This window comes from Leucoraja erinacea, chromosome 3, assembly GCF_028641065.1.
Source record: "Leucoraja erinacea ecotype New England chromosome 3, Leri_hhj_1, whole genome shotgun sequence".
NCBI lineage: Eukaryota > Metazoa > Chordata > Chondrichthyes > Rajiformes > Rajidae > Leucoraja > Leucoraja erinaceus.
The window spans coordinates 3493267-3520426 of NC_073379.1; the positions used below are offsets into that span (position 1 = coordinate 3493267).

The 27160-nt window shown below is 44.8% G+C and overlaps 1 protein-coding gene across 1 annotated transcript in view; it reads left to right on the forward strand.

Annotated features, from left to right (window-relative positions):
- Window positions 1-27160, forward strand: part of pde8b (phosphodiesterase 8B) — a 208828-nt gene that overhangs the window by 146370 nt on the left and 35298 nt on the right. The window contains exons 9-13 of the mRNA XM_055631505.1: window positions 7426-7514; window positions 10759-10813; window positions 20381-20432; window positions 23162-23239; window positions 25926-26002. Coding sequence (XP_055487480.1) covers window positions 7426-7514; window positions 10759-10813; window positions 20381-20432; window positions 23162-23239; window positions 25926-26002 — 351 coding nt within the window. The remainder of the gene's footprint in view (window positions 1-7425; window positions 7515-10758; window positions 10814-20380; window positions 20433-23161; window positions 23240-25925; window positions 26003-27160) is intronic.

A 27160-nucleotide genomic window follows, 5' to 3' on the forward strand; every position in this document is an offset into this window, starting at 1 on the left:
GGATCTCTGGAGAACATGGATAGGTAACATTTTGGGTCAGGACTCTTCTTCAGACTGTGTATAGGACAAAGCAAGGCTGGTAGCAGATTGATACAAGTGGGGGTGGGGTTTGAAATGGTTGGACAAAGGGCCAAGATGAAAAGCTAGAAGGGGTGAGACAAAAAGATTGAAGAGGTATGAATTGTGAAGTTCGGGGAAGGAATGTAGCTGGAAGGAGAAGGGAGGTGTGAGTCCATGTGGGGCACAGGGTTGGGGGAGGGAGAAGGGGGGGGGTGTAGGGGGAAGTGTTATTTGGGGGGGGGGGGGGGGGGGATTTTAGTTACGTGGTTATGTCGTTTGTTTCTTCTTTTTTTTAATTTGATAATGCCAACCATTTAATTTGTCACACGGGTACTGATGGTAAGAGTGTGAGGAAGAGAGGAATTCATCTTAACATGGAATTAAAATGAATTAGTAATTCATTTTAATGCCTTTATTTCATCTCGGCTGGATTACTGTAATGCGCTCTACACTGGAGTCTCACGAGCTTCGTTGGCTCGTCTCCAGTTGGTCCAAAATGCTGCTGCTCGCCTTTTAACCGGAACTCGAAAGAGGGAGCACATTACGCCAATTTTGGCCTCCCTTCACTGGCTCCCAGTGCACTTTCGAGTTCATTTTAAAATTCTTTTATTTGTTTTTAAATCATTGAATGGCCTCGCCCCGCCTTACCTCTCTGAGCTGCTCCACCTATATGCTCCTACCCGGTGCCTCAGGTCAGCGGATCAGCTGCTCCTTGAGGTACCAAGGTCTAAGCGGAAGCTCAGAGGGGATAGAGCCTTTTCTGTTGCTGCCCCGGCACTCTGGAACACCTTGCCGCTGCAGATCAGACAGGCCCCTTCACTGTCCATCTTTAAATCCTCCCTAAAAACTCACTTTTATTCACTGGCTTTCGACACTGGCTGAGACATTGTTCCTGTTTTAGTGCTTTTAATGTCTTTTAATTTTTTACTGTTTTTATAGTCCTGTCGTCTTAATGGTTTTAGTAGTTTGTAATAACTTTTTGTTGACTTCCCATGTACAGCACTTTGTGGTAACTGATGTTGTCTAAAAGCGCTTTATAAATAAAGTTATTATTATTATTATTATAATTACTTTGTGCAAGCATAACAAAACCATTGCAACCACCGAACTACCGCTCTGCTGGGTTGCAGCACAGCTTGGCTCTGTCCTGGAGATGTACATGTAGCCCAGTCTTCTTCTTCTTGCGAATGAAACATAAATAAACCAAAGGAATAGTTCGATCTCAAGCCGAGTGTTGAGCAGCCAGGTTGTTGTCTCTGTTGGCGTCAATGTCTGCCGGGCCCTGAGCTCCATTTGGTGGGTGGTAGTTTAATCCATAGATAGATTAACACACAAAGCTGGAGTAACACAGCGGGTCAGACAGCATCTCTGGAGAAAAGAAATAGGTGATGTTTCAGGTCGAGACCCTTCTTCAGGCCGTCTAAAGAAGGGTCTCGAAGGGTCTCCATCCTGAAGCGCCACATATTCCTTCACTCCAGAAATGCTGCCTGACCCACTGAGTTACTCCAGCTTTGTGGGTCTATCTATAGTTAACTATGTCTCCCGCTTCTCTACATGAAATATAATCAAAGTTCTTCATTGTATTTGCTTTCCCTGCCGTGCTTTAATCAGACGATCTATGCGCAAGCATACAAGGCCACAATATAAATTTAATTTGTTTGTATTCTCCTAAGGGCAGAGCCATGAAGTGAATTATTGACGGCCGTCCTCTGCTGCTCCTTGCATCAATTTTGCAAGGACAACCTGGAAAGATATCAAATAATTTTGCTTGGAATAGAATGTATTTTCTACAGTATATGGAAAGTTTGAACTAACATGAGAGGCACGAAGAACTGCAGTTAGAGTCATAGAGTGATACAGTTTGGAAGCAGGCCCTTCGGCCCAACTTGCCCATGCCGACAGCTGCACTAGTCCCACCTGCCTGCGTTTGGCCCATATCCATCCAAACCTGTCCTATCCATGTACCTGTCCACTACAGTTAATTGAATATTCAGTAAAACACATAGTGCTGGAGTATAACATATGTTACAATCAGGAGATCTTAAAATGATTCAAGTGTATTGAAATGCTGGAATACTGCCGGACCCATTGAGTTACTCCAGCGCTTTGTGTTATGGACAAATTGTTTCATCTGCAACGCTGGAGGTTAAGGAGAAACCCAATCAGAATCAGAATCAGAATCAGAATCACACTTTATTCGCCAAGTGTGTTTTGCAACATACGAGGTATTTAATTGGCCAGATCAGTCATACAATTAGAAGCAAAACACATTCACCACATTCACTCAAAAACACATTTTAACATGAACATCCACCACAGTGACTCCTACACATTCCTCACTGTGATGGAAGGCGAAATAAAGTTCAAGTCCTTCCTTTTGTTCTTCCTTGAGCCCTCCGTTGACGGGATGATCTTGAATCCCGTAGCGGGCGGCGTTCGGGCCTACCTTTTTTTTTTTTTTTTTTTTTTTTTAATATTTTATTTTATTAGAAGTAAGCACAGTCATATGGCACCAAGGTGCCTAATATATATTTTCATAATACATTTTATGTACAACTTTTTTTTTTTTTGTTACATTGAAAAAAGATGAGAATAAGAAAAAGAGGTTAGATAGTAAAGGATAGCAAGATGTGAAATATATAGTGTGTGAAGAAAGAAAACGAATAAATGAAGAAAGTTGAGAGAGAAAATAGTGAAAAGAAAAGGAGATCATTATTTATAGTCTTGACCAACCCTCGTCCAGTTCTGAAACAGTTATTTTTTACAATTGTGTTGCACCATATGATTCCAAAAAAACGACGAATGGAGACCAACTCGTTATGAATTGGTCTGATTTATCCATTAGGAGGAATCGCATTTCCTCAAGATGAGCGGTGTCCAACATACTTGCAATCCACATTTTAAGCGTTCGGGCCTACCTTTTAGTGGCGTTCAGCTCCTATATCAGGAATGTAAGCTCCCCCGTGCCGGGCGAGCCCTTGATGGTAAGTCCACAGTGGTCGCGGTGGGAGCGATCCCAGGCAAGGGATCCGCTCCGATGTAAAGTCCGCGCCCCGCGGTGGGGCTCACGACAGTCCGAGGAGGCTTCCAGCTCCATCGATGTTAGGCCACAGAGCCCGGAGAATGTGATCCGAAAATTGATCACATCTCCGGGAAGGTAAGAACTTGAAAAAAAAAAGTTTCCCCTGATCCCCTCCCCACTCCCCCCACATAAAACAAACCAAAGAACATTAAAACCAACTTTCAACAAACTAAAAAATAACAAAAGGAAAGAAAAAACGAACATACTGCCGGCAGGGCTGCCATCTCCCCGGCGCCCCTGGTGGTCACGGTACATAATATTGTGAGAGGCAGTGATAGGGTAGACAATCAGAACCTTTTTTTCCAAAGACTAGTTGGCAGAGCTTTTAAGGTGAAAGGGGCAAAGTTTAAAAGGAGATTTGCATGGCAGTTTTTTGACAAAGACGGTGGTGGATGCCTGGAATATGCTGTCAGAGGTGGTGGTGGTGGCTTTCAGGAAGCTTTTAGATATGGATATGCAAGGATTGGATCACATGCAGGCAGAGGAGATTAGTTTCACTTGGAGTTTGAGTTTATTTTATTGTCACATGTGCTGAGTGAAAAGTTTTTGTTGTGTGCTAACCAGTCAGCGGAATTATAACACATGATTACTATCAAGACCCCCAACAGTGTACAAGTACATGATAAAGGGAATAACGTGAATCATGTTTAATGCAAGATTAAAGCCAGTAAAATCTGATCAAAGATAGTCCGAGGGTCACCATTGAGGTAGAAAGTAGCTCAGGACTGTTCTCTGGTTGCAGTAGGATGGTTCAGTTTGGCATCATGTTCAGCACAGATATTGTGGGCAGAATGGCCTGTACTGATACTCTTCAATGTTGTTCTGTGTTTAGTTTAGTTTAGTTTAGTTTAGTTTAGAGATACAACTCAGAAACAGGCCCTTCGGCCCACCAAGCCCACACTGGCCAGCGATCCCCGCACACTAACACTATCCTACACTGGGGACAATGTTTACATTTACCAAAGCCAATTAACCTACAAACCTGTACATCTTTGGAATGCGGGAGGAAACCGAAGATCTCGGAGAAAACCCAGGCAGGTCACGGGGTGAACGTACAAACTCCGTACAGATAGTCAGGATCGAACCGGGGTCTCTGGCGCTGCGAGTGCTGTAAGGCAGTGGCTCTACCGTTGTGCCAAAGTGCCGCCCTTTTTCTATGCATCAAGTTGCATCACGAACCATGGAATGTTGAGGCATGGAATGATCATTTGGGTTATCATGTGACTGCCGCACTGAATAAAATATTCACAATTCAATCTCCTTGCCATCTTCTCATCAACCTGCATTCCCTTCACTTTAACTGATCTATCTTGTTCCCTTTTGGGACTGGGGCCTGAAGCCAAGGATGCTTCCTCTGCAGTGAGGAGGCTGGGAGAGCTGGAGTTCTGACCTCCTGTTGCCATGGATGCAACTCCATCCTAAAGATGGGATCGTTAGTGTGTTCAGCAAGACTCAGCGGGACTAGAAATCAGAAGGTCATTTGTACTACACTGTAGAGCACTGCTGAAATTCAATTCCATCGACTGTAAGCTGTGATTTCATTCAGGATCGATGCATATCATGACAGCTCTGACCCCTTATCCTGACTCCTGAACTAGGCTCCTTTCTACAGACCAGGCCTCACATCCTGATCGTTGACCCACAGGGAACTGTGTTACTGTCAGGGTGGAAATGCCTTTAATTTGTTCAATTGCAGAAGACATCCATGTTGTTTTAACATGTTTAAAACAAAGAGATAAGGGGAACAACAAGTGTACTTATGTTTTTTATTGGAATACTGTATGTACTGTGCATATATCTACATATGCACATATATATTTATTTATATATATTTGTTATATGTATATACTGTATATATATATTGCCAATACTATAGTATGTACAATATTATTACTGTAAATTTATACTGTATATACTGTATACTGAACATTTTATTGAATACTAGACGAAGTGGGACCCGTTGGGTCCCTGTCACACGGGAGGCCTGGTCCCCCAACACAACCTGGTTCCCCCAACGAAATATTCGACCACTCATCCATAGCCCCCACGGGAGGTCTGGTCCCCCAACGTAGTGGCAGGCCCCCCCCAGACCCTGCACCGGCTCCAACCCCATCCTTGCCCCTGGTTCCGCTCCTATTCTTGCTGGAGCGGCAGGCGATAAGAAAAAAAGATGGCGGTCTGAAATTCTGCCAAGGCCAGAACTGTGGCTGAGGACCCTTTGGGTGTCCTTTGTGATGCCAGTGAAGTAAAGACGGCAAGTGGGGGTGCTGTTTGAATCTTTTTTAAGTAAAAAATGTGAATAACAAATATAACATCAATCTGAATAATAGTTGACGCAACACACAACAGGACAACGGTGAGTAAGGTGCTGCAAAAATGTGTACTGTTTTGGCTTAATTCAGGGCATGAGTCACAGACAGAGTCACAGAAAACTCACAGGCAGACTCACAAACAAACAAGATGAGAATTTTAGAGATAGATAGATAGATAGATAGATAGAGATAGATAGATAGATAGATAGATAGATAGATAGATAGATAGATAGATAGATAGATAGATAGATAGATAGATAGATAGATAGATAGATAGATAAATAAATAAATAAATAAATAAATAGAATAAATAGATAAATAAATAAATAAATAAATAGATAGATAGATAAATAAATAAATAGATAAATAAATAGATAAATAAATAAATAAATTAGTAATCCTAGATATAAATTCGTAATCCAAGAGGTGTAGGAAGGAACTGAAGATGCTGGTTTAGACCGAAGTTGGACATAAAATGCTACAGTAACTCAGTGAAACAGGCAGCATCTCTGGAGAGAAGAATGGGTGATGTTTCGTGTTCAGACTGAGAGTCAGGGGAGTGGGAGTATAGAGATAGTTTCCCTCTCCCCTGACTCTTAGTCTGAAGAAGGGTCGGCACCCAAAATGTCATCCATTGGCCTGTTTCCGTGCTAGTAATCCAATAGGTTATGGACTATATGGTTATAATCCTAGATATAAATTAGTAATCCGAGATATAAATTAGTAATCCGAGAGGTGTAGGAAGGAACTGAAGATGCTGGTTTAGACCGAAGTTGGACATAAAATGCTACAGTAACTCAGTGAAACAGGCAGCATCTCTGGAGAGAAGAATGGGTGATGTTTCGTGTTGAGACCCGTCTTCAGACTGAGAGTCAGGGGAATAGGAGTATAGAGATAGTTTCCCTCTCCCCTGACTCTCAGTCTGAAGAAGGCTCTCAACCCAAAATGTCATCCATTCCTTCTCTCCGGAGTAGCAATCCAAGAGGTCTGGACTAATTATCCACAGAGTTAAATTCAAGTCTACCTACAGCAGCTGGAGAAATTATGTTGCATAAATTAAAGAGCTTGAAGTTGAGAAGGGCAAAGTTAAAAGGAGAAGTGCAGGGCAAGTTTTTTACACAAAGGTGGTGAGTGTACTGCAACATGCTGCCAGGGGTGGCGGAGGAGGCAGATACGATGGTGGCATTTACGAGGCTTAGTTTAACTTGGCATCATGTTCGGCACAAACATAGCGGGTCAAAGGGCCTGACCCTGTGCTGTACTGTTCTGTGCTCTATGTAAATATATCTGCAGTTATAACCTAATAATGGAGACAGTTTAGCTGTTGTGTTGCCACTGGGCGGCTTGATGGTGCAGCGGTAGTGTTGCTGCCTTACAGCTCCAGAGACCCGGGTTCAATCCTGACTAAGGTTGCTATCTGTGTGGAGTTTGTATGTTCTCTCTGTGACCTTGTGGGTTTTCCCCAGGTGCTCTGGTTTTCGCCCCACATTCCAAACACGTGCAGGGTTGCAGGTTAATTGGCTTTGGTAAAAAATGTCAATAGTCCCTAGTGTGTAGGATAGTGTACAGGGTGATCGCTGGTCGGCGCAGACTCGGTGGGCCGAAGGGCATTGTTTCCACGTTGTATCTCAAAAAAAAACTAAGGGGCATAGTTATAAGGTGAGAGAGGGAGAGTTTAATGGAGATTTGCTGGGCAAGATTTATTACATAGATGGTAGTGGGGCCATTGAACGCACTGCCGGGGATGGCTGTGGAGACAGATATGATAGCGGCATTTATGAGGCTTTTAGACAGGCGCATGGGTGCGCATGAAATAGAGGGACATGGATCATGTACAGGCAGATGCCATCAGTTTAACTTGGCATCATGTTCGGCACAAACATTGTGGGCCGAAGAGCCCCATTCCTGTGCTGTCATGTTCCATGTTCAATGTTCTACTGTCAGATAGATAATCCATCGCATCTTTTCCAGGAGTGGCAAGGAATTTACTATGCGAGGCGGAAAGCAGGGGACAACATCCAACAAGACGTCACCGTGACACCAGTGGTTGGTCAGGGAGGGTAAGTATCACGGCTTACTGCTGGACTGAACTGACTGCGGCCTTTGATTTGAAACTGCCTGCCATATACATGGCAGCGGGCGAGAGTGTTCTATTTTTAGTTATCGTGGGTTTCAAATCTATTAAAAGAAGAAAGTAACTCGCTTAAATTTACTGATACACTTACACAGGATTTATATCGAGCCAGTAAATCTTCCATGGGATGCACTTCCCTCAACGAATGGCTAATTTTTAATCTAATAAAAAAAAGGTCATTCGATATTAACCTCTTTGTTCAGCAAGTTTTAATCTTGTTCTCTTCCCCACGTCAAGTTGCTGCTTTGTGCATTGTAATATCTGTATAATAAAGGAGGAGGAGCAAGGGTCATTGTGTCGATTGCCACGTAGAATTTTTACTGTAATACCAAAGTAATTAATCTTGTCGCAATATTTAGAATTATGTTTTGTCTTCATTTAACATTATAGTAATCTAATCTTGTGATCAATACTGGTGATTGAGTGTGACATGTTCAATTTTCCTCCATTAAATGTGAAATAGATTAAAAGCCCATATAAATCCTGGAGTGAGGTTTATTTGTAAAAGGAGCATGTCTCGCAGTGGTTCAAATGTTTCAGTAAATGATTGTCACTCTGACCAGATGACAGTTAATATGTCTCATTACTAGCAGTTATAATCGGAATTTCCATATGCCACAGTTTATCAAAGGACTGGTTGATATTCCCGTAGGATTTACTTATCAGCCCAGGGCGGCACGGTGGCACAGCTGGTTAAGCTGCTGCCTCACAGTGCTGGAGACCCGGGTTCGATCCTGACTACGGGTGCTGTCTGTGCGGAGTTTGTACGCTCTCCCCGTGACTGCGTGGGTTTTCTCCAGATGCTCCGGTTTCCTTGCAAAGTCATATGGGTTTGTAGGTTAATTGACTTCTGTAAGTTGCCCCAAGTGTGTAGGATGGGAAAGTGGGATAACATGGGTGCGGGGGTGATCAGTGGTCGGAGTGGACTTGGTGGACCAAAGGTGCCTGTTTCCCCCCTGTATCTATATTTAGTTTAGTTTAGTTTAGCTTAGAGATACATCGCAGAAACAGGCCCTTCGGCCCACTGAGTCCGTGCAGACCAGTGATCCCCGCACACTAATATCCAACATACGCTAATTTACAATTTACAATTTAATTTACAATTTTTACCAAGCCAATTGGCCTACATACCTGTTCAAGAAGGAACTACAGATGCTGGAAGATCGAAGGTACACAAAATTGCTGGAGAAACTCAGCGGGTGCAGCAGCATCTATGGAGCGAAGGAAATAGGCAACGTTTCTCCAGCAATTTTGTGTACCTTTGGCCTACATACTTGTACATCTTTCAAGTTTGGGAGGAAATCGAAGATCTCGGGGAAAACCCACGCAGTCACGGGGAGAGCGTACTAACTCCGTACAGACAGCACCCGTAGTCAGGCTCGAACCTGGGTCTCTGGCGCTGTAGGACAGCAACTCTACCGCTGCGCCACCGTGCCACCCGTCTCTGAGCTAAAACTATGCAGGGTTGGGTAAACAGCAGGGCCATCTAAACAGTATTATAGCCCCCGGACAAAGCAGTGCACTGGGGCCCCTTCACTACCAGTTTCTTTATGCCAAATCAAATATGCTGAGATGCACTTGCGATGTTCTTCTCCGTTTTCATGTTGTACAATAACATTCTACAATACATAGATTAGCATGGAGCCCCTATGCTTGTGGGGCCCCGGGCGACTGCCCAGCGTGCCCATGCGTTAAGACAGCCCTGGGGTACAGGTCTAGATGGCATTAACGCAAAGTCGGACAACAAATCAACAGTACATTTGCACTGCTACTGAAGTTTGGTTCCTCTGGTTGTCAGCACACCACTCATCCAGCCACCCCAGACCCCATTTGAGGCCAGCTCGTACACACAGGTCCACAGCCATAGCTTTACTGTTATCGTGAACCTTCCTCTGCCCTCAGCTGTTTTTCTTCGTGAGATTCAGATTCTCGGCTTTAAGTTGCCATCTCTGACGATGGGAATTTCAGTCACGGTTCCTAAACAAAAGAGGGTGACAAACACAGGAATAGATCGGGGGAATGCGCAGAGTCCTTTGCTCAGGGTGGTGGAATCAACAACCAGAGGACATAAGTTTCAAGGTGAGAGGGGAAATATCGAATACGAACCCGAGGGGCCACGTTTTCACTCAGAGAGTGGTGGATGTATGGAATACATTGCCAGAAATAGTGGTTGAGACAAGTGCTATAAATGCATTTAAAAGACACTTGGATAGATAGATGAGAAGGAAATGATAACCATTGTTTTTCTTACAATACATAGGATATGTTGCAGGTTTTTTACATAGAGTGTAGCGGGTGCCTGGAACACGCTGCCAGGGGTGATGGTGGAGGCAGATACCATAGCGGTATTTAAGAGGATTTTAGTCACAGGAATATGCAGGGAGTGGAGGGATATGGATGACGTACGGGCAGAGGGGATTAGTGTAACTTGGCATCAAGTCAAGCACGGACATTGTGGGCCGAAGAGCCTGGTCCTGTGCTGTATTGTAACTATGTTCGATGTTTACATTAACTAAGAGAGGCATAATCGCTAGAATTTAGAAGATTGAGGGGGGATCTTATAGAAACATACAAAATTCTTAAGGGGTTGGACAGGCTAGATGCAGGAAGATTGTTCCCGATGTTGGGGAAGTCCAGAACAAATGGTCACAGTTTAAGGATAAGGGGGAAATCTTTTAGGACCGAGATGAGAAAAACATTTTTCACACAGAGAGTGGTGAATCTGTGGAATTCTCTGCCACAGAGGGTAGTTGAGGCCAGTTCATTGGCTATATTTAAGAGGGAGTTAGATGTGGTCCTTGTGGCTAAAGGGATCAGGGGGTATGGAGAGAAGGCAGGTACGGGATACTGAGTTGGATGATCAGCCATGATCATATTGAATGACGGTGCAGGCTTGAAAGGCCGAATGGCCTACTCCTGCACCTATTTTCAATGTTTCTATAATGTAATACATGGCTTGACTGGGCAGCGCAAGAAACAAATCGAACCATGCAAAATGGTGACAATGTGATTGATGGCGTGAGTATTGGCGTTTGCCTCCACGGTGAATCATTAGAGAATGTCTTAACTGTTGGTGTTTAGCAATCTGAAGATGTCCCTGTGCTGCTTCCTGTCAAATACTCTTCATGTTTCCATCCAATACCCTCAGGAGTAAACTGTGCTCTTTCTAGGAAAATCAAGCACTTTGTGTCCATCAAGAAATTGTGTAACGATAGTCATAAGCAGGTAAGACACCTCCACAATGTTATTCCCACTCACGGGCTCTTTCAATGTAACGCAGCAGTCAGTGGTAGCTTGTAGATGGAGTTGCAGCTTTTTAAATGCCGACAAAAGTCATCTCCAACAATGGCGACGTTCTGTGGCCGCAATATGCACCAAATTTTATTTTGAATAGATTTAACGTTTGATGGTACAAAGCTTTAGAATTGGGCATCTTTAATTGCGGCTTGAGACGTGAAACGACATTAAGATCACACTCTCATCGTACCTAATTACTGCTGTCGCTACTGAAGATGCTCTTCTCACTCCTCAATATCTAAGCAATTAGCTTTAACTGGAGTTTCACTCAAGCAGCTCTCCGTTCTATTCACCACACCATGGCTGCAATCACTGTGAAGTGTCGCTGCTGAAAATCTTATTATCCACTCGGTGAAATGGGCTCACTTTTCTCCTTCCGGGAGGAAAAGGGGAAGCAGGCACGAGAGTCATAGAGTCATCGAGTGATACAGTGTGGATATAGGCCCTTCGGCCCAACTTGCCCACAAGGGCCAAGATGTCCCATCTACACTATTCCCACCTGCCCGCGTTTGGCCCGTATCCCTCCAAACCTGGCCGAACCTGTCTAAATGTTTCTTAAACGTTGCGATAGTCCCAGCCTCAACTACCTCCTCCGGCAGGTTGCTCTATACACCCACCACCCTTCATGTGATAAAGTTACCCCCCCAGGTTCCCATTAAATCTTTCCCCGCCCTTAAACCTACGCCTTCTTGTTCTCGATTCCCCAACTCTGGGCCGGAGACTTCGTGCGTCCACCTGGTCTATTCCTCTTAGCGACAGCCACTTGGGTACGTCAACTCTTGACGTTCCTGATGCGAAGACAAGATTTGCCTTTCTTCAAACTTCTCTTTCATTCCCCTTTTCTCCCTAACCTTAATGTAGTTTAACACCACATACCTCATCCTCTGCCACACCATCCATATGGATTTCCACAAGATCATTCAGATTAGATGAAGAAGGGTCCTGACCCGAAACATCACCTGTCCATGTTCTCCAGAGCTGCTGCCTGACCCGCTGAGGTTCTCCAGCACTTTGTATCTTATTCAGAACCCTAGTGGGTTTTAGACCCTTGTCCACCCATATAACCATATAACCATATTACAGCACGGAAACAGGCCATCTCGGCCCTTCTAATCTGTGCCAAACACTTATTCTCCCCTAGTCCCATCTACCTGCACTCAGACCATAACCCTCCATTCCTTTCCCGTCCATATAGCTATCCAATTTATTTTTAAATGATAAAATCGAACCTGCCTCCACCACCTTCACTGGAAGCTCATTCCACACAGCTACCACTCTCTGAGTAAAGAAGTTCCCCCTCATGTTACCCCTAAACTTCTGTCCCTTAATTCTCAAGTCATGTCCTCTTGTTTGAACCTTCTCTACTCTCAATGGAAAAAGCTTATCCACGTTAACTCTGTCTATCCCTCTCATCATTTTAAAGACTTCTATCAAGTCCCTCCTTAACCTTCTGCGCTCCAAAGAATAAAGACCTATCTTGTTCAACCTTTCTCTGTAACTTAGTTGCTGAAACCCAGGCAACATTCTAGTAAATCTCCTCTGTACTCTCTCTATTTTGTTGACATCTTTCCTATAATTAGGCGACCAAAACTGCACACCATACTCCAGAATTGGCCTCACCAATGCCTTTTACAATTTTAACATTACATCCCAACTTCTATACTCAATGCTCTGATTTATAAAGGCCAGCACACCAAAAGCTTTCTTTACCACCCTATTTACACCTAGACTTGAGTGCTAGAAACACTCCAAGCACCTCTCCTCTGGTACTGCCTGCGTATGGTCAGCTAGCTCGAGCACAAATTGTGAATCAAAACTGTTTTAGATTGCTTGAAACAGGCCCAAACACCGCAGAAACAGGACCTATGGCCTACCAAGACTAGGTCTACCATCAAACGCCTGTCCACACTAGTTCTATGACATCCCACATTTGCACCCATCCTTAAACACTAGGGGCAATTTACAGAGAACAATTGACCTACAAACCCGCACTTCTTTGGAAACAGGCCCTTCGGCCCACCTAGTCCATGCCAACCATCGATCGTCCGTTCACACTAGTCCTATGTTATCCCACTTTTGCAAGCACGCACTACACACAAGGGGGCAATTTGGAGGGGGTCTCCAAATCTGAGGAAGGACATTATTGCCATAGAGGGAGTGCAGAGAAGGTTCACCAGACTGATTCCTGGGATGTCAGGACTGTCTTGTGAAGAAAGACTGGATAGACTTGGTTTGTACTCTCTAGAATTTAGGAGATTGAGAGGGGATCTTATAGAAACTTACAAAATTCTTAACGGGTTGGACAGGCTAGATGCAGGAAGATTGTTCCCGATGTTGGGGAAGTCCAGGACAAGGGGTCACAGCTTAAGAATAAGGGGGAAATCTTTTAAAACCGAGATGAGAAAAACTTTTTTTCACACAGAGAGTGGTGAATCTCTGGAACTCTCTGCCACAGAGGGTAGTTGAGGCCAGTTCGTTGGCTATATTTAAGAGGGAGTTAGATGTGGCCCTTGTGGCCAAGGGGATCAGAGGGGTATGGAGAGAAGGCAGGTAGGTAGGGATACTGAGTTGGATGATCAGCCATGATCATATTGAATGGCGGTGCAGGCTCGAAGGGCCGAATGGCCTACTCCTGCACCTGATTTCTATGTTTCTATGTTTCTATGTTTACAGAGATCAATTAACCTACAAATCCGCACATCCTTGGATAGGAAGGTAGAGCGCCTGGAGGAAACCATTGCGTTAACAGGGATAACGTGCAAACCCCACACAGACAGCAGCCGAGGTCGGGATTGAACCAGGCTCTTTGGTGCTGTAAGACAGCAGCTCGACCATCTGTGTCACTGTGTCACCCTAATCCCCTGATCGTACTCAACTAGGCCACGTCACCTGTGTAGGAAGGAACTGCAGATGCTGGTTTAAACCGAAGGCAGACACAAAGAGCTGGTGTAACTCAGCGGGTCAGGCAGCATCTCTGGAAAAAAGAATAGCTGACGTTCTGGGTCGAGACCATTCTTCAGAATGAGAGTCGGGGGGAAAGGGGAAGTACCGTCTATATCCTTTGTTCCCCTTTCCCCTGACTCGCAGTCTGAAGAAGGGTCTCGACCCGAAACGGCACTCTATTCCTTATCTCCAGAGATGCTGCCTGACGCAGTGAGTTACTCTAGCATTTTGTGACCATCTTAGGCCAAATCACCAGCTGACCGATCATGTTACCTGTTCCTTTAATGCCTGCAGGAATTTAACATACACTTGCTGATTAGTAAACCTTGCTCTTGGTGCTTTCACACGCTCACCAGCCGTGGGTGTGGAACATAGATTGCTGTCATATTCTACTCCGTTGGTTCCATGTGAATGCAAAGTTAAAATGTGACAGGATTGCGCACTTTCCACTTGAGTCCACTTTCGACTCTTGGGAAAATTCATTACTGAACCAGCTTAAAGTTGATCTCATTAGCTGCACATCCAGTGTATGGTGTAAGAACATGTGGCACCTGTTTGTCTATCCAAATCAAATTTGCCCAATTAGAGGAACTAAGGAGCTGCAGATGAAATGTGTGTGAAGGAACTGCAGATGATGGTTTACAAAACCAGACATAAAGTAACTTAGTGGGTCAGGCAGCATCTCTGGAAAAAAAAAATGATTGGTGACGTTTCAGGTCCCAACCCGAAACATCACCCAACCATGTTCTCCAAACATGCTGCCTGACCCGCTGAATTACTCCAGCACTTATTTTGCCTGACTGGAGGGCGGCACGGTGGCCCAACGGTAGAGTTGCTGCCTCACAGCGCCAGAGACCCAGGTTTCATCCTGTCTATGGGTGCTGGCTGTACAGAGTTTGTACGTTCTCCCTGTGACCACGTGGGTTTTCTCCAGGCGCTCCGGTTTCCTCCAACCCTCCAATAACATGCAGGTTTGTAGGTTAATTGCCTTTGGTAAAATTGTGAATTAACCTAGTGTGTAGGATAGTGCTAGTGTACAGGAATCCTTGGTTGATGTGGACTCAGTAGGCCAAAGGGCCTGTTTCCATGCTATATATCTAAAGTCTAAAGGCTGGTCAAATTCTTGTAGTTTATTTATTTTTTGCTGGTATGTCTTATAATCTCCTATGAAATCCATCCACACCACGTCAGATACTATTTAGTTTGTTCAGTGGGGTTCGTGGTGTAGTGGTGAAGTGAAGGGCCCAATAATTCATAGTTTTGAACCAAAGTCACAGAGGTATGGGTTCAAAACCCACCATGGTAGGTAGGTAAATAATTGTTTTAAGTGGGCGGCCACAATGGCGCAGTGGTAGAGTTGTTGCCTTACAGTGCTTGCAGCGCCAGAGTCCCATGTTCGACCCCGACTACGGGTTCTGTCTGTACGGAGTTTGTATGTTCTCCCCGTGACCGCGTGCGATTTCTCCGAGATCTTCGGTTTCCAAAGACACTCCAAGGACGTACAGGTTTGGGGGTTAATTGGTTTGGTGTATGTGTAAATTGTCCCTAGTGTGTGTAGGATAGTGTTAACGTGCGGGGATCGCTGGTCGGCGCGGACCCGGTGGGCATGTTTCCGCGCTGTATCTCCAAACTAAACTAAACTAAACATGACAGAACACACAGTTGTAATTACCTCGTATATAACATTATATCCCACGACATGAATTTAAAAGGATGAGGGGGATCCCATTGAAACCTACCACATAATGAATAGCCTAGTTCTCTGGAGCGCAGAAGGTTAAGGGGGAACCTGATAGAGGTCTTTAAAATGATGAGAGGGATAGACAGAGTTGATGTGGACAAGCTTTTCCCTTTGAGAATAGGAAAGATTCAAACAAGAGGACATGACTTCAGAATTAAGGGACAGACGTTTAGGGGTAATATGAGGGGGAACTTCTTTACTCAGAAAGTGGTAGCGGTGTGGAATGAGCTTCCAGTGGAAGTGGTGGAGGCAGGTTAATTGGTATCATTTAAAAATAAATTGGATAGGCATATGGATGAGAAGGGAATGGAGGGTTATGGTATGAGTGCAGGCAGGTGGGACTAAGGGGAAAAAAAATTGTTCGGCACGGACTTGTAGGGCCGAGATGGCCTGTTTCCGTGCTGTAATTGTTATATGGTTAGTTGAAGTGGACATGGAATGGATGTTTTCAGTAATGGGAGAGCCTAGAACCACAGGGCACAGCCTCAGAATAAAAGGACGTACCTTCAGAATGGAGATGTGGAGGAATTTATTTGGCCGGGGAGTGATGAATCATGGAATTCATTGCCACAGGCGACTGTGGAGTCCAAGTCAATGGGTATTTTTAAAGCAGAGATTGATAGGTTCTTGATTAGTAGAGGGTCAAAGGTTATGGAGAGAAGGCAGAAGAAAGAGGTTGAAAGGGAAAAGTAAATCAGCATTGATTGAATGGTGGAGTGGACTTGATGGGGTGAATGGCCAATTCTGCTCCTGTGTCTTACAGGCTTATGGTCTTATCCACTGAACCGTGGCGCTGCTTTTGACATGAATATAGTTTAAACTGTTCATCTTTTGAGACATTTATTTTTTGGAGTCCAAAACCTGAAATGCTAAGACTTGCTAAAACAAATGCTTAGATTGGGTCTGTCCCGACCCTTGCACAATGCAACCTGAGGCTCCAGACTGTTTAATTCTCCTCTGATCCTACTCAAATCTGTACAGATTAGAGGGGGTTGAATTTAAATTTCAGCACTGGATAACCAAAGTCCTTTTGTAGCCCCGTCCTTGGAACATAGCAGTGAGCTGCCAAGCATGAACAAGTGTCCCAAAGCAATTACCCAATTTGGAGCCTCAGGTTTTGGGCTGAGTTGTAGAGTCATAGAGTCGTACAGCATGGAAACAGGCCCTTCGGCCCAACTTGCCCACACTGGCCATCTACACTTGTCCCACCTGCCTGCCTTTGGCCCATGTCCCTCTAAACCTGTCCTATCCATGTACCTGTCTAAAGGGCCGGTCCCACCAGCATGCGCCTGCATGCGGCAAGCACGACCTAACGTGGTCGCTTGAGCCGTACGGCCTCGCGGGGCCGGTCCCACTTCGATCGCCGGAGCCGTATGGAGTTGTGCGGAGCTGGTCCCGATATCGCGCGGGGCTCCAAAAAATGACAGAGTTGAAAAATTCTGCGCAGCAACGGCCTGCCGGCCCGCAGCCGCCTCGACGCCATATGCCCGTTGGGTTTCGCTCAAACTTCACGTCACTCACTCGACCTCCGTGCATACGGCGTCGAGACGGCTGCGGGCTTAAGGTCGCGCTTGCTGCATTGACTCGCATGCTCGTGGGACATGCCCTTAACTGTTTCTTAAATGTTGGGATAGTCCCTGCCTCAATTACCTCCTCTGGCAGCTTGTTCCACACACCCACCACCCTTTGTGTGAAAAAGTTACCCCTCGGATTCCTATTGAATCTTTTCCGCTTCCCGTTAAACCTATGTCCTCTGGTCCTCGATTCTCCTCCTCTGGGCAAGAGGCTCTGGGCATCTACCCGATCTATTCCTCTCATGATTTTATACACCTTCATAAGATCACCCCTCATCCTCCTGCCCTCCTCGGGTGCAAACAAGGAGGCAGGAGGAGCCCGTATGATCGTAGAGGTTTACGGGTTAGTGAGGCTGCAGAGACCCACGTTATTTTACAGAGAGGGCTACTTCCAATCCCCACTACCTCCAATTTTAGTTGACACTTGCCTTTGCAGGCTCCTCTCTTTTCCATCACTTATACATCACTCTAGGATTCATGAAGTAGCTGGGAGAAAAATCTGAGTGCTCCGTTTCCCCACACATTCCAAAGACGTGCAGGTTAATTGTAGGTTAAGTGGCTGCTATAAAATTACTCCTAGTGCTTAGACTCCAACTAGAGTATTGGTGAGTGTTGGTCAACGAGAACTCGATGGGCCGAAGGACATGATTCCACGCTGTATCTCTGAAACAAAAATTAAAGTAAAACTAAGACCGGTCCTATTTTTTGTGGATCTGCACCATGTTCTGTCTTTACATCTTCATGGAGCTACTTGTAACTTGGAAGCCATTTAGAATTGAGGGAGTACAGTGGCGCAGCGGTAGAGTTGCTGCCTTACAGCGCCAAAGAACTGGGTACAATCCTGACTTCCAGGTGTTGTCTGTACAGAGTTTGTTCTTTCTCCCTGGGACCACGTGGATTTTCTCCAGGTGCTTCGGGTTCCTCCCACATCCCAAGGACATGTAATTAATTGGCTCCTGTAAATTGCCCCTAGTGGGTAGGGTGCAAAACTGGATTACATTGAATTAGTGGACATGGTGATCGTTGGTCAGTGTGGACTTGGTGGGCCAAAGGGCCTGTTTCCATGCTGCATCTCTAAACTAAAGCATAATTGGCACAGTAGGAGGCCATTTGGCCCATCAGTACATTGGCAACACCTCATAGAACACAGCTGTGCAAATTATTACCACTCTAATAGCCAGTTTCCTTTTGAAAGTCCTAATTGACTCCATCACCTTCACAGGCAGTGAATCTTGATCTATCATTATCTTATTGTTTTTCCTTTATAATATTTCTGTTGTCAGGACCTATTTCCAGTACTAGCTATCTGTTCCATGAGGCACTTTTTAACATGCATCAAATTTCATATTTACTCAAGCACTAACACACTTGATTAGTTCTTAAACGATAAAAGATATTGCTAGTGCATATTTAAGGTCAACCAAGCAGTGAGGGATTATTGAGACAGATTTATTTTTGTGTGGCTTTCATTACCTGCTGGTCTTTAGAAGTAGGAATGGAGTATACTCCAAGAAATAAATTCATCGAAAATATTTCTTCAGAATTAGTCCCCTTTCCATTTCCATTCAGTTCCATGAGGGTCATTTAAAATCACGGGAACATAAGACGATAAGGAAAGTCATGGAGTGCATTTTCAACCATACTCCGGCCCCTCATGACACCATCCCCACACTTAGAAACGTAGAAAATAGGTCCAGGAGTAGGCTATTCGGCCCTTCGAGCCAGCACCGCCATTCAATATGATTATGGCTGATCATCCACAATCAGTACCCCGTTCCTGCTTTTTCCCCACAACCCTTGACTCTGTTAGCCCTAAGAGCTATGTCTAACTCTCTCTTGAAAACATCCAGTGAATTGGCCTCCACTGCCTTCTGTGGCAGAGAATCCCACAGATTCACAACTCTCTGAATGAAAATGTTTTTCGTCATCTCAGTCCTAAATGGCCTACCCCTTATTCTTAAACTGTGACCTTTGGTTCTGGACTCCCCAACATCAGGAAAAATTTCCCTGCATCTATCATGTCCAACCCCTTAAGAATTATATATGTTTCTATGAGATCCCCTCCCATTCTTCTAAATTCCAGTGAATACAAACCCAGTCGATCCATTCTTTCATCATATGTCAGTCCCACCATCCCGGGAATTGACCTGGTGAACCTACGCTGCACTCCCTCTTGAATCTTGAATTTTACCCCAACTTCCTTCCTCCGTATCTCCATATCTTGATCATTCTTCACGTGGAGCAGATTGCATTGAAACAAGATGATGATTTGCTATTTACTGGTCCAACACTTGGATTTCTTCTCCTCTTCAAAATAATTAAATGTATGGTCCAGAGATTTGTTTCCCAATAACATAATGTTTTAAAATTGTCACCCGGGGTCTCCTTTGAAAGCTGGTGTCAAATTCTCCCCGAGCTTTCCTCAAAACACAAGCTTCTGTTCTAAGTAGATAGACACATAAATCTGGAGTAACTCAGGGGGACAGGCAGCATCTCTGGAGAGAAGGAATGGGTGATGTTTCGGGTGAGACCCTTCTTCAGTGTTGGAGTGAAAGTAAATTACTCAACTTGCTGTAAATCTGAAATGAAAATAGAAAAAGCAGGAAATACTCAGCAGGTCAGGCAGCACCTGTGGAAAGAAAAAACTGAGTTAAAGTTTCAGTTCAACAATCCAAGCTTCGACCTGAAATGTTTCGACTGTTTCTCTTTCTACAGATGCTGTCTGATCTTCTGAACGCTTCCAGCATCTTCTGCTTTTATTACATTAATATTTGTCTCGTTCCTTCAGTAGAGGTTACAGTGGGTGAACTCCACCAGGGATTCAAACCTATTAAATACAGACCAGTCTTGCAACAAATACTTTCTAAATCTGGAGTCATAGTCATACAGCACAGAAGAAGGCCCTTCGACCCAACTCATCCTTGCTGACCAAGATGCTCCTTCTAAGCCAGTCCCAATTACCCGACCATATCCTCTAAACCCTTCCTATCCGCATAACTGTCCAAATGTCTTTTAAATGCTGTTGTAGTATTTCATTATTATTATTATTATTATTATTATTATTATTAATAATAGGGGTATGAATACTTTTGCAAGCCACTGTATATACAAGCCTGCATGGATCTTTATTCCTGACTGTATAGTATATGCTGTTTTGCAATCCTACACTTTACATCACAGAATTGATGTTAATTTATTTAATCGAGGAATGTTAAATAATAGTATTTCCTCCATCAGATCTATAATGTGCAGAGTGATGAGAAATCTACAGAAGAAAATTCTCAATCAGGTGAGGAAATCCAATTTAGTTTAAAAAAAAATTGCAAATGTTGTATTTGTTGATTTCCGTTAATTGTACAGCAAGTCTGAAGAAGGGTCTCGACCCGAACCGTCACCTATTCCTTTGCTCCATAGAAGTTGCCTCACCCGCTGAGTTTCTCCAGCATTTTTATCTACCTTCGATTTTTCCCGCATCTGCAGTTCCTTCTTAAGCAGTATTTATACCAGTCAGTTATGTGGGGGAAAGGGAGGGGATGTGGTGGGGAAATAAGATTTTCGATACACTGTGGCCAGTTGATGACCTTCCAGCAGCACTCGATGTCAGTCTCTGAATGTGTCCCTGGGAACAGTCCGTAAATCACAGAGTCCTCTGTGACGGAGCTGTTCGGGATAAAGCATGCCGGGGACCCTTGCATACTTCTCCAGACTCTCTTTGCAAATCCACACTCTGCAAAGAGGTAGGCAACCGTCTCCTCTCCATAGCAGCCATCCCGAGGGCAGTGTGCGTTGGCAGTGAGGTTCCGACGGTGCAGGAAGGATCTGACTGGGAGGGCTTCCCTCACTGCCAGCCAAGCCAGGTCTTGGTGCTTGTTGGTGAGTTCTGGCGATGAGGCTTTTGCTGGGCAGTCTGCTCTGGGAACCACGCCACCGGATCCATCGAGTCCTTTCCCTGCAGTGCCTGTAGGACATTCCGTGCTGACCACTGCCCGATGGACTTGTGGTCAAAGGTGTTGGTCCGGAAGAAGCTTTCCACAGACGACAGATGGGGCGGCAATGTCCAGCTGACTGGCACATTGCGTGGCATCTGCGCCAGGCCCATCCTTCGCAACACCGGGGACAGGTAGAACCTCAGCAGGTAGTGACACTTAGTGCCCACGTGCCTTGGCTCTACACTCCGTCTGATGCAGCCACACACAAAGGTGGCTATCAGGGTGAGGGCGACTTTGGGCACGCTTTTACCCCCGTTGTCTGCCGACTTGTACATTGTGACCCGTCGCACCCAGTCCATCCTCGACCTCCAGATGAACTGGAAGACGGCCCGGGTGATCCCTATGGCGTAGGAGGGAGGGACAGGCCACACCTGCGCCAAGTACAGCAACCCCGAGAGCACCTCACACCTGATGACCAAATTTGTTCCTGTTATGGAGAGGGAGCGTTGCCTCCACAGCTCCAGCTTCTTCCCCACCTTGGCTAACCGCTCCAGTTAATTCTTGTCACACGCCTCAGCCCCCCCCCCCGAACCAGATCCCCAGCACCTTTAAGGCTTGATGGTGAAGGGGACGGAAGATCGGTCGGGCCAGTTGCCGAAGAGCATGGCCTCGCTCTTCCTGCGGTTCACCCTGGCTCCCGTGGCCGACTCAAACTGGTCGCAGATGCTGATCAACCTGCGGACCGACCCTGGATCCGAGCAGAAGATGGAGAACATGGATAGGTGACATTTCGGGGTCAGGACTTTTCTTCAGGCTGATTGCGGGGGAGGGAGAAATGGGAACGAAAGCTGGAAGGGAGGAGGGAGATGACAGACCATGGCCAGTTATAGATGACTGCAGGCGAAGGCGATGGGGGGGGGGGGGTTTGATAGGCAGATAAAGGGACAAAGGCCAGTGAAGAATAGACATGCAGCACAGAACGCCACAGGAAATCCTTCTTCCCTGCGATTATCAAACAGTACAACTCCTCCCTCTTCTGTCGTGAGGTAGACTGATTCCCCTTCCCCCCCCCCCCCCCCCCATAACTGGACTTTCCACTTGTCATTTTAATTTCATGTATCATGTATCTAGTTGTGGTTTTTTTTACTGTTGGCAGACCTAATTTCCCTCCTGGGATGAATAAAGTTCTATCGTATCGTATCGTATCGTATCGTATGGTGAGCCCAAAAGAAAAGGATAGAAGAGTCGCAAATTCCTAAATTAGAGGATAGAAAATGTGTGAATTGTGTAGCCATTGTAAACTATGCAGGCGGAGGGGAAGGGGAGAAAGCAGTACCAGATCAGCTAGGGTTCAAGGGACGGGAGTTGGTCGGGGGGAGGAGAAAAGTGGGGAGAGGTTCATGTGAAAGAAAGGACAAGGTGAAGGGGGCATTTTTTGGATTACTTACCTAAAATTGGAGAATTCAGTGAGATTTTGAAAACTATAAGTTGCTTATGGTTTTGTTTTGTTCTGAGCGCAGAAGGTTAAGGGGGGACTTGATAGAGGTTTTTAAAATGATGAGAGGGATAGACAGAGTTGACGTGGAAAAGCTTTTCCCACTGAGAGTAGGGAAGATTCAAACAAGGGGACATGACATGAGAATTAAGGGACTGAAGTTTAGGGGTAACATGAGGGGGAACTTCTTTACTCAGAGAGTGGTAGCTGTGTGGAATGAGCTTCCAGTGAAGGTGGTGGAGGCAGGTTCGTTTTTATCATTTAAAAATAAATTGGATAGTTATATGGATGGGAAGGGAATGGAGGGTTATGGTCTGAGCGCAGGTATATGGGACTAGGGGAGATTATGTGTTCGGCACGGACTAGAAGGGTCGAGATGGCCTGTTTTCCGTGCTGTAATTGTTATATGGTTATATGGTTATATGGTTATTTAAAGACAGATTTAATCACCTTGGAGGAAGCTTTACTGGTTTGATTCCTTGAATGAAATGGATTCCATCTTGGAATAATTGGATAGATTGGGCACAGACCTTGTGGGCCGAAGGGCCTTTTCTCGTGCTGCCCGGTTTTATGTTCTGTATCTTTCGCTCACAGATTCACAATCGTTGAGACATAAAGATAGACGAAAAGGCTCCATTGATGTCAGATCAATAACATCAAAAAGAAGTGATGGTAAGAACACCTTTATTGAATTTTTATTTAGCTATATGTTCAAAATAACGCTGAGACCAATGGCATATGAACCTTGGATGAAGATTGGATATGCATTTGGAATGTTATAATGACAACGAGCTGCCTGAACTGCACCACGCCATCATTACAGTTCAGTTACTGTAACAGCAGCGAATTGCAGACACCACCAAAATACTCTGATTGGTGTGAAATTGCCGTAGTTTTAAAAGATTGGGGAATTGAAGGCTATGGGGAACAGGCACAGAAGAGGAGTTGAGGCCAGCATTATTTAGTTTGGTTTAGTTAGTTTAGTTTAGTTTAGTTTGGTTTAGTTTAGTTTAGTTTATTGTCACATGTACCGAGGTACAGTGAAAAGCTTTGCGCTCATTACAATCATTGATTTTCTGAGTGGCGGGGCAGGCTCAAGAGGCCTGATGGCCGACTCCTGTCCTTGTTCTTGTCCTCCTGCGTATTTTGTAGCAGATGCAAATTAAATTAAATTCATTGGAAAAAAAAGTTAAATCCTGTCATTTTAAGTCTAAGCATACATTGAACAAATTATAAATGTCACTTTGATCAATCACCGTGATACTGAAAATTAAGTATTACATGAGGAGGAATTTCTTTAGTCAGAGGGTGGAGAATCTGTGGAATTAATTGCCACAGACGGCTGCAGAGGATGTCAATGGATATTTAAGAGGGAGTTAGATGTGGCCCTTGTGGCTAAAGGGATCAGGGGGTATGGAGAGAAGGCAGGTACAGGATACTGAGTTGGATGATCAGCCATGATCATATTGAATGGCGGTGCAGGCTCGAAGGGCCGAATGGCCTACTCCTGCACCTATTTTCTATGTTTCTATGATATTTTTAAGGTATAGATTGGCAGATTCATGATGAGTACGGGTGTCAAGGGCTATGGGGAGAAGGCAGGAGAATGGGGTTGAGAGGGAGAGATAGATCAGCCATGATTGAATGGCAAAGTAGAATCGATGGGCCAAATGGCCTAATTCTGCTCCTATGACATGAACTCATTAACTTATATGTGGAGTATCATTTCTTGATAAACCAATTGTTATCAGGTTTTTTTTTTGTTTTCTTTTTACTTATTCTTTCTCTTCTAACTTAATCAATTATTTCAGCCCCATTAAAATGAGACACAGAGTGCCAGTGTAACTCAACGGGTCAGGCAACTTCTCTGGAGAACGTGGGGAGGCGACGTTTGATTTCAGGACGCTCATTCAGACTGACTGATAGTAGTAGAGTGAAGAAAGGTAGAGAAGTAGAGGGTGGGACACAGTAATAGTTGGATACAGGTAAGGGTTTTTTTCTATTGGAAGATAGTTGGCCAAGTGCCAGAGATGGAAAGAATGTGAAAGGTTGAGAGATAAGAAGAGAAAATGTGCGAAATGTGAAGCCAGAGGAAAGGATATGTGAAAGGGGACGGGAAGAAGGGGGAAGGGAGGTGGGATAGTGGAAGAATGGGTACATATCCAGGTGGGGCACAGGGAAGAGACGAGGGATTGAAATGATGGGGGGGGGGGGGGGGGGTGTTTATAGTTTTGTCGTTTTGTTCTCATAAACACCTGATTTAAGTGGAATTACCAACTGATTTACTTCTAATTCATTAGTTTGGGTGTCAGAGGTTATGGGGAGAAGGCAGGAGAATGGGGTTAGGAGGGAGATATAGATCAGCCATGATTGAATGGCGGAGTAGATGGGCAGAAAGGCCTAATTCTACTCCTATCACATGATCTTATGAACACTAATTTACAATTGATTTCCTAGATTCAGTGAGGTATAATTCATAATCCTTCCATTTGGTGGTTAAGATTTGGTTAGTGTAGGATTAATGTGAAGAACTGCTTAAGGGCAGGTGCAGTCTCGGTGGGTCTGTATGTCTCTGAGATACCTAGTTGCCTAGACTATTCATCTTTCTCAGTAAATGCTGGGATTGCACGGTGGAGCAGTGGTAGAGTTGCAGCCTTGCAGGGACCAGGGTTCAATCCTGGCTAGGGGGGGGGGCTGTTGTACAGACTTTTTACCTTCTCAATATTACCATGTGTGTTTTCTCCGGGTGATCCGGTTTACCGCCACATTCCAACGTCGTGTGGGTTTGCAGGTCAATTGGCTTAGTCATAGAGTGATACAGTGTGGAAACAGGCCCTTTGGCCCAACTTTCCCACACCAGCCAACATGTCCCAGTTACACTAGCCCCACCTGCCCTTATTTGGTCCACATCCCTCCAAACCTGTCCCATCCATGTACCTGTCTGACTGTTTCTTAAATGTTGGGATTGTTCCTGCCTCAACGACCTCCTCTGGCAGCTCGTTCCATACACCCACCACCCTTTGTGTATAAAATCATGAGAGTTATTAATCGGGCAGATGCACAGAGTCAATGAATCGAGGACCAGATGACATAGGTTTAAAGTGAAGGGGCTTCTGTACGTTGTCCCTATTGTGTAGGATAGCACTAATGAATGGGTGATCACTGGACATGCTCTTCACCTGCTCATGCTGAGGGCAGGATCATTATTTGAAGAGCTAATTTTGCAATGATGGTGTATTATTGAGTTTATATTAAAACTGTATCTATCATGTGCTACAAAGTGCCCCAATATCTGATCAAACATGAGTATGTGATCAGTGTGAATATCTGCAAGAATCTTCTTCGATACTCATTTCAGCTGGAAGTTCATACAATCGACGACATTCCTCAATGGCCAGAATTCATTCAATGACAATCGAAGCTCCAATTACAAAGGTAAGTTGGCGAAGCACTTCTTAAAAAGGTAACATAGTTTCTTTGAACCTAATATGTTTTAAAGATTTTATCAGGCCTTGTCGGAGGGAATTCTGTGCTATTTTGTACTGTACGGGCGACACGGTGGGGGTAGCGTTGGAGTTACTGCCTGTCAGCCAAGTTCGATACTGACTACGGGTGCTGTCTGTATGGAGTTTGTGACCTGCGTGGATTTTCGACCACACTCCAAAGCCGTTTGGACAGGCTTGGTATAAGATGTATAAACGCAATGGAAAAAGTTGTCCATCGTGTGTGTAGAGTAGTGGTTAATGTGCGGGGATCGCTGAAGTCACTCGAGTAGAGGTGGGGTCCAAGGACGAGGTACGTCCAAGAGAGCTGACAGCGCCTCTCTCCGCGCTGTGGATTTTCGACCACACTCCAAAGCGCCGTACAGGCTTGGTATAAGTGTATAAACGTGATCTCTAAACTAAACTAAACTAAACTAAATAAACAAATGAAACCCGTACCCTGCACCTGTCTTTACTCAGATTTGGCACAAACACAAAATAAAACAGAATTACCCCTTACAATTGGCTTAGTCGGCAGGATTCCGCACGGGATGACCATCAACCTTGTGGCTCCTAATCGGATGAGTGGGTTTAAATTTACCACCCATAGTTAGAGGAGCAGATTGTTGCCGGGTTGTATTGATTGTAAGTTGTAGTATCGAAAGAACAAAGAGTGGTGAATCTCTGGAACTCTCTGCCACAAGAGGGTAGTTGAGGCCAGTTCATTGGCTATATTTAAGAGGGAGTTAGATGTGGCCCTTGTGGCTAAGGGGATCAGGGGGTATGGAGAGAAGGCAGGTACGGGATACTGAGTTGGATGATCAGCCATGATCATATTAAATGGCGGTACAGGCTCGAAAGGCCGAATGGCCTACTCCTGCACCTAATTTTTACGTTTCTATGTTTCTAAGTGGAGGAAAAGAACTGCCTTATTTTGTGTTTGTGCCTATCTGAGTAACGCCAGATACAGGGTACAGGCAAAGCACAAAATAGCACAAAATTCCCACTCCCAAAGGCATTATTATTATTTGTTAATAATTTCTCAGTGCCCTTAAAATAGTCAACCATTTTCCCACCTTGAAATTTGTATCCTGCAAATATCTCAGCCAAT